This window comes from Gymnodraco acuticeps, unplaced genomic scaffold, assembly GCF_902827175.1.
Source record: "Gymnodraco acuticeps unplaced genomic scaffold, fGymAcu1.1, whole genome shotgun sequence".
NCBI classification, from domain to species: Eukaryota; Metazoa; Chordata; class Actinopteri; order Perciformes; family Bathydraconidae; genus Gymnodraco; species Gymnodraco acuticeps.
In genome coordinates this window covers 1,173,769-1,182,247 of record NW_022990135.1, presented here as the reverse complement: position 1 = coordinate 1,182,247, position 8,479 = coordinate 1,173,769, and the positions used below count along the sequence as shown (strand labels likewise).

The 8,479-nt window shown below is 42.3% G+C and overlaps 1 protein-coding gene across 11 annotated transcripts in view; it reads left to right on the top strand.

Annotated features, from left to right (window-relative positions):
• The first annotated feature begins 650 nt into the window (after positions 1–650).
• LOC117546574 (peripheral plasma membrane protein CASK) overlaps positions 651–8,479 on the top strand; it is a 36,428-nt gene continuing 28,599 nt past the window's right edge. For 5 of the 11 annotated variants that reach the window (XM_034216816.1, XM_034216809.1, XM_034216812.1 and 2 more), the window contains exon 1: positions 652–1,468. In XM_034216816.1, the coding sequence (XP_034072707.1) occupies positions 1,404–1,468 (65 nt within the window). In that variant the 5' untranslated portion in view covers positions 652–1,403. Of the gene's footprint in view, positions 1,469–8,479 lie in introns of all 11 variants that reach the window. The other 6 variants (XM_034216815.1, XM_034216814.1, XM_034216808.1 and 3 more) reach the window with 2 other exon arrangements.

Here is an 8,479-nt window from a genome sequence, read left to right as displayed (position 1 = left end):
TGCCACCCACTCCAGAGGAACTCTTGCACCTGCAGAAAGATTACATCAAGCAGGTAAATGGATTTAATCCTCACATTATTAAACACTAATCGCCTTCAACACGTTTCCCCAGAGCCTTTTGCTAAAATGTTACCCAACCGATTTGATAAAAGAAATTGCTTCAAATGAGCTATAATCATACAAAATCCAGTGGGTGGATTAAGATCGTAATACCATTTATCACTATCCCATTGTCAGCGTCCCTTTTTTTGTTGTTGCTGAGGAACCTCCAAAAGACACATGGGAATCTGCGTTACTTTTTAAAATGTATGTATTTGTTTATTTGTGCAGATGACTGTCCACTCCATGTGTTGGGAATACGTTATTCCTGTCGGAGGAGACAACACAGAGGAATACACTGCATGTGAAATGGATGGAGATAAGAAGGGGAAAGGCTGACGTAAAGTGATGGGGGTTTGGATGGTCGACGCTTGCGCGGGACACAGTGGATGTGTGACCGTTAGGGGAGATTAGGAAACTGCGCCTAAATCGCCCCCCCCTGCCGGACGCCATGTTGGCTCAGCCGGCGCTAGGACACCTGCCAGGGTCCACCCCGTGCCGCCATTTTGGCTCCGCCCGGACCAGTTTCCTGGAAGATAGAGGGAGGAGCCTGGCATTTCTGGAAGTCGGAGGAACAGCCAGTCAAAGCCAGCCAGCATCTGAGCCCACCGTAAGAACGGGAGCAACGGTGGACGAAGGAAGGGTCGGCGGTGTTGGAATATAATTGCAATATTCACAAGCACAGACGGTGCTTGTGCAACGGAATAGTCGTCGACATGCAAGCGAAGGTCTTCCATGTTGGCTCTGGAAGCTGAAGCATATTGCAGACCGGGCACATTACGGTGGGATAAGCCATCTGTGATACACTGGGTGTGCACAGCGCAATAACGGTGCAAGCCAACCGGTTATTGCATCGACAGCTAGCTCGCATTAACCCAGCCAACCATTTTCCAGAGCCCCGTTAGCTTGCGGAGAAGGGAACATCTTGGTCGGTGGGCGCTGCAAAGGGGAGTCCTGCGTCTTGCGGTACCCAAACGGTAATATACAAATAAGAGGCATGCAAAGAGGAGTGTTTTTCTGGAGGAAATCTCCACGCCCTGGGTGCTGTTCTGTGGTTAGCTAGCTCGCTGGCTAGCTAGCCTACCGGGAGCTGAAGAGAAGGTGGGGCCGCGGAGTGACAGCCAAGCGAATGTGGCTAGCCGGCTAACTCGGACACTAGAGTGGTTACTTTGTGTTCCTGTCTCTGACATTTGGTGCTTTACATTACCAGGATTGTGCTGTTTGGGACAGTAAAACCCCACAATTGCATCCTCTAAAATCCGTGTGGGTGGGCTATCTTGAGGAGAGCATCCTCGCTTACCTATATGACCATGGCGGACGACGACGTGCTGTTCGAGGATGTCTACGAGCTGTGTGAGGTGATTGGCAAGTAAGTACAACTGTGGTGTAATGTAATTTATATCAGCCGTGTATAAAGAAATTCAAATCAACCCCACTTCAACAAATTGCAACATTGAAGTGATGAACACATTAATAATTGTAATACATTTAATCTAATCATTTCCACATATCTGTTGCTTTTCCTTAAATACAATTGTGAATGCAGTGCTTTTACTAGTATTATTTTACCCTGTAGTACTGCTACTATTACTTAAGTAAATAATCTGAGTACTTTATCCACCTCTGTTAACCATTTTCCCTTCTTTGCTTTTTTATTTTAGTTATTTAATCTAATGTTTGATTATGGCTGGCTCTTTTTAATGTTTATGCCCTCATGGGTTTCAAGAGGAAAGTTCACTGGGTTGGTGAGGTCACTCCTTAAAATGCAGTCTCCACCTTTACAATATAATTGAATAGCATATGTACTTAATGCAGAGTTCTGAAACGGGTGAGGCAGGATGGTTTTAAACCGTATCAGGTAATGCTCAGTAGAAAATATGACATTGGTTATCAAATAATGACATATGTGTGTGATTTGGTTGCAGACATAGTTCAGAGATGCAATATTTTGGTGGAAATGTACTGTTTTTCCTCACTTTCCCAGAGTCAGAAGCTATACTATGCTTTTGGGTAGTCTGAAGTTATGTCAAACATCAATATAAGGTTGTGTTGCCTCAGCTGTTGAGTGTGTATGGTGTAAAACATCATAATAATGATCCTATAGGCCTTCCCGAGGTAAGCAAAACTGAGTTGCAGAATGTGCCTGACATTTCATATCTATGCAGAAAAGGGAATTAACAAGACTGACTACAGACGTATATCAATTGCTTACTTCCTTGATTACAGTTTGTAAAGATGCAGTAGTAGTACAGGTATATACTGTGCAACTAAAAATATGTTTCTGTATTTCTACTTGTATACCATTTGTTGACATTGGAGAAGGAATTAATTTGTTGAGGATAGAGTCTGGGTTTAAATAACATGAGGTGTAATAATCATATGGCTGCACATCTAAAATGTCTGCAGACAGGATTTTCCTCCTCTAAATCCCTCTGCCCGAATGTTGCCATACCTGCATACAGTCACAGTCTGGCATGTTTATGTTTTCATCTAAATCACAATTGCCTCAGTCTGCATGTTACTTCTGTGTGGTCAGATGGCTCCTCTGTTCCTGCTTGGAGTGAAGCGGGAATGCTGACGGGTCATCACAGTGCTGGGCTACCAGTCAGTCCCCTCCCCCCACAAGCTGCCCTCACTGGAAATCTGAGGGTCCATTAAGTTTGTTGTAGGGGAAAGAGGCACACTCTCCAGACCCCCAGGCCCTGTTCTATATCCTGGTACTTCCTGTTGTCTGGTTACTAATTGATGGATGGTCCAAAGCCATAGAGGATGGAGTAAGGGATACAAGGAGCCACTAGGGATAGTAAGAGCGGAAATGGTGAGACCATCAAGTTTGTATGTTTTATTTGACAATAGAAAGTCATTGGCTGGTAGATGACTGGAACATTAATCCAAGCCTTAGATTAATACTGAGGAAGAGAGTATTTGCAAATATGTGTTCTGAGCAGTTTTGCAGGGTATGGTCAGCAGAAGAGTAATGAATGAACAATAGTCTGGATCCTTTTTTATGACTGAGTTAAAAAGCAGGATGCCACAGTTATGTCCCAGAACAGACCAGAAAATCCCTCTCATCCTGCCAGTTCTTTTATGAAACTGTCTGCAGATGATGGATCAAGTGTGTTCAGTTCTGGTGTCTTGGGATGTGTTGCAGGAAGAAAGGGGGGGATCATTTTCCCTCAGCCCTGATGGGAAGGGAGGCAGAGGCAGATCAATGGAGACAAGTGGAGTTGGGAATGGGATGGCCCTGGGGCTACGGTTATAAATAATGCCCTATAGTCATTGACTGCAGCCATCTCCCACGTTGTTTCAAACCTCCCGTTTTACTGTAGTGGACAGCTTGTCGGACCACTGAGCATGGTAGTTAATTAAAATGGAAATTCTTTATAGCCACAGGAAACCACGATAGAAACCCTATCCCCATGTTGTCTGTCTCGTTAGGGAATCTTCCCGGTCCTACATTTCTGCTAGAGTATGATTTTTCGACAGATGCCGGGCCGTAATGGCAGGTAAGGGGATAGCGAGATTGATCTCCACAGCGGTTGTAACGGCATATTGCACGGTATCTAATCATCTTTCCTAAATCTATTGTTGAGATATTTTTTCAAACTAAAGTAATAACTCGATGCGAAGGATTTAGTGTTTATTGTCTTTTCCCGTGCGACAGATTTTTTCTGGCGGAAACCCTGCTGTGATATTAAAATTGGCGGTTATATCGTTCTGTCTACTTCTGCTTGTCTATGACATAGAAAAATAACCGACGCGTATAAGTAAGTGTTTGGTATTAAGGTGCAGGCGGGAGCAGTCTTGCTTTGCTGTTTCCTAAGAGTACGTGTTAATTGTTAAAAGCGCCCTTTTGTGCTAATTTTCAGGTTCATATTTGTATTTTGCGCCTCTACTGTGACATGTGCGCAAGTGTTTCATAGTGATGTCACTTTGTTCAGGAAGTAAATAAAGGTCTCTAATGGAGCAGTGGGAGAGAAGCTGTGAACTATCATGCTTATTTTATATAACGGATTATATTCTCTGACGGTTCCCATTAAAGTCTCATAAAGGCAATATATTTCGGTGTAGCAGCTTTTGAAATCTTAGTTTTTTTAGGTACGGATTTTAGGAATTTTTCTGTATGTGTGCAGAAGAAACTGACAAGGAGGCACCTTCACACAAAACAAAGACATTGAAGAGGGATTCATTGTTTTAGCTGGGATTGGCTTTGCGTCTATTGGATGATCTTGTTTACTCGCCTCTCTCTTTCTAACCTTTTGACCTCCTTTCAAACGTATCCTGTTCGGCCCTCCTCGAGACTTCTTTTGTTGCTCTGAAGTTGTCTATTATTGTCCCAGAGCAGCTTGTCCCTGGCTTGGGGGGATTGAGAGCAGAGGGGACGCCATCCCTGTGTAGTATTCATCTCCTCTAAAGGCAGCCATGTTTAAGGTGATTTCTACTGAAAGACGGTTAGTCATTTCATTTGCTTGGAGTTTGTTGACATTTTTGTTTTGATATTACTATCCTGAAAGTGTCTTTTTGATTAGATTTTGCAAGTCTCTTTGTGATATTAAAGATATAGATGAATAATACTGAGTTTCATGCTCTTACATTAATTACTTAAGTAATCCAGATCTTTGGGTTCACTTGGTTTTGAAAAAACGATGCACACTGAAGTAGGAGCACTGAGAACTCTGCAGACCATTGACATGCACAAAACCTTTATTACGCACTACAGGAAAGGAAAACACCAATATGCATAATTGAAATATCAGAACTGAGAGTTAAGAGCAAAAATATTAGAACTTTTAGCGAGACGGACCCTTTCATTAATCAGGTTTTATAGTTGCATGGCAACAGCAAGAGCTGCATCTCTTGTCTGTGTAGCACAGCTATAATGATTCACTTTGACAGTCTGATTATACAGCTCATGCATGTAAATGTACTTTCCCTTTCCCTGTGGTTAAGCTAGCCTTTGTTTAAATAAAGGAAGAGCATACGGGTCAGGTGTCCATTCAACTGAGTACTGGATGAACTCTGCTGAGAGATGACACAGGCTTTTGTAGAGACTTGAGGCTAATTGTTTGTGGTGTACAGTAAATATGTGATGTCATGGGACCTAGGGGCTTATCATGAGATTTTAATTGTTATTTGCAATATGGCCAAAATCACAAGAGGAAGCTGCAGATAAGTCCTTGTGGGAAACTGATCTTTGCAATCTAGTCCCTTGTCTTTATGTCCTTCAATGTAAATAAGATTAATAATCATTCTTTCCCAAATCTTGAGTAACGCTGGAGTTGCAATCTCAGTCTAACTCAGGCACCAGGCTGTTTTTGAGATGTAAGCTCTTGTTGAAGTGTTAAAGCAATTGAATCTATTTCTGTCTGTAATGATTCAGTTTGAATAGGACTTGGGTTGTTGAGAAGCACTATTGGAGTCACAGTGCTCTTTACTTCAGTTCTGGGGCGCTCATTAGAGCCGAGGATATTGCGACGTGCGACTCTGAACCAATGAAGTGATCGGCCTTCTGGCTTTTTTCCGGAGTGGGATAATGAAATTGGTTTGACGACATTTAAATCTTACATTTTCATTGATTGTTTTTAGTGGTGTAATGGAGGTTTCTGCCCCAAACAGATGCAGCCTTTTGCATACAAATCATACACACAATGCTTTGCTCCAGGAAGGCCAGATTGTTATCTGCTAGGACCATTTGTGTTTGTTTTTCTAACATTTAGTTTTTAGTAGCTTTTTACATAATGTATAAAGTATAGAATGTTCAGGTAGGACAATAGAGATTCACTACAAATCCTCACATTAGAAAAGCTTGAACGGATGTTTAATTAAGGCACACAATGTTTAAATATTGCTTACTGCTCATATTTTCTATAATTCACTGCATTGTATTTTGTTGTAAATGACTGCTTTACTCATCCACCTCCACTGGTTGCCGGTCAAGTCCCGCATAACATACAAAGTCCTCCTCCTCACCTACAAGTCCCTCCATGCCCATGCCCCCCAGTGCCTATCGGACATCCTTCACCCACATGCCCCACCCCGGAACCTGCGGTCTTCAGACTCTGGCCTGCTTACCACCCCCCGCACCAAACTGCGAACCTTCGGGGACAGAGCCTTCAGCGTGGCAGCCCCCACCCTCTGGAACGCTCTCCCCGCGGAGATCCGCAACATCCCCACGCTTGACGCCTTCAAAAGGGCCCTCAAGACCCATCTGTTCACCAAGGCCTTTGGCCCCTAATCTATTTGTTTTGTCTGTCCGACTGGTTGTCTGATATGTTTTTGTTTTGCCCCTGTTCTTCTTTGTAAAGCGACCTTGGGTCTCATGAAAGGCGCTATATAAATCCAAGCTATTATTTATTTTATTGCTATATTAATATATTTTTATTACAGTGTTCTCAATAAGTTTGCTATCTGAACCTACCTGGCAATAAACCCGATTCTGATGTTGCCATTTTTTGGTTGGGATTTAAATCTATGTATCACTAAATTATTTTCATGATTCATTTTAAACTAGTAATAAAATTGTATCAGATATTTTACACATTTGTTTGGTACAACTACATGCACTTTAAGGCAGTCCCTTGCAAACACGTGCATTAAATCCTGACTTTGTTATGTCGTAAAATAAATTTCATATCGGTAGTGATGTTGGAGTCCATTTTGTGCTATATTTGGATTGCACTTTCATTGTTTTGCTGGACAACGAAGGGTCTAAGCCCCCAGTTTGGCAAGCATGGAGTGTCCTGAAGCAGGAGGCTGAATTCCTGCTGGGATCAATACAGTATCACATTATTGAAGTGTCATCTTACCATCTGTCTTGTAAAGGAAAATATCAAGAGGGAAATGCTTCTGTCATTAAAAAGCAATGTTAAGTATTTTTAGGTTGGATTGAACCTTTTTGAACATTAAAGCATGTAAACATGTCACAGTAGAGCAAACAATTAAAATATGAACCAGAAAATGAGCATAAGACGTACTCTTTAATGTTTTTCTTGCACTTCAACACTTCCATGTATAGTATTGGTCCTTTCAGTTGCAGATCAATAGTTGTAAATGGATGTTCTTTCAGACTCTGCATGGTGCTTTAAACCAACCTGGTTTTTTTGTCTGCCAAAGCTGTAGAACCTCCTGAGGGTGTCTCTGTTCTAAATTCTCAATTTGCAGCCGGAATACTAATTTCCCTGGTACTATTCAGAGGATTCTCTAATTTGCATAAGTAAGCACTCTGGATTATTGTTGCTTAGACATCCACAGACTGCACATGAACAGCTCTGAACTTTGTTGAACTTGTGAAATGAACAGCTTTGCAGTTGAGCTAGATTTGGGCAGTAGGGCAAACGGCACTCACCCTTCAAGCCGTCTGTTGGAATCCCTTTTATGTTTGGTTTTTTCTTTGCTCATAGCCTCTGAGCAAATGTATTAATAATAATAAATTATATTTCGATAGCGCTTTTCTTGAACCCAAAGACGCTTTACATTATGAGGGAGGGTAGACAACAAGGACGGGCAAAAACAACCAAAACAAAACCAAAAAAAGCTCTGTTTCCACGGGCATCACCACTAATTCAGCTACTATTATGACCCAAACTATCATATCTTTTTTCTATACGCCAATACTCCAATTTAACCCGTTTGAGGCTGCTAAATATTTCCACACGTTTTATCATTTTACAAGATTAGCAAGCAGAACCACTAGTTTGGCTGAACGAGACACTCATTTGTTTCTGCATCTCACATCTGTGCAAACATTTCCTTCCTAAAACCTTTGGGACAGACTAACCTGGGTGAATTATGTTCGCTGCTGGCCTCAGCTAAAGAGCAACATGCTGCTTTAAGCAAAGACGCTTGCTCTCAGGAGAGCCGCACTGGTGATGTTGAGTCTGCAGCCACAGATGTGTCCTGTCTGTTTAGGAGAGAGGGAGAACAAAACGACCTGAGAGGGGAATTGGTTCACGGCCAGTGTGAAAAATGGTTCTAATATCCCGTGGTTGATTTACATGGAGCAGGGAGTTGGAACGAGCCTCGGAGCAGTTTGTAAAGATTGCCACTTTGGGCTAATGTTTGATGACTGCCACTGTCGGATGTGAGCCATGTGTGGGCGTTTTGTATGAGCCCACTCAGCACAGCTGCGCTGATGTCACTGTGGAATGAGGCCTCTGTGCTTCCTTGCGCTCAGACACACACACACACACACTCTGAATCTCTGTCTCATATGTATGCTCTATGTAACAGCTTACTGTACATGGCTGATTTCTCTCTTTTTTTGTATTCCGGATGATGGGATGAATTGCATTCTTGAATAATTATAGAGGACATTCTGCTTATTTTCAGGTTCATATTTGTCTGAAACCAGAGCCCAGTCTGCTCAGATTGATTAGCTATG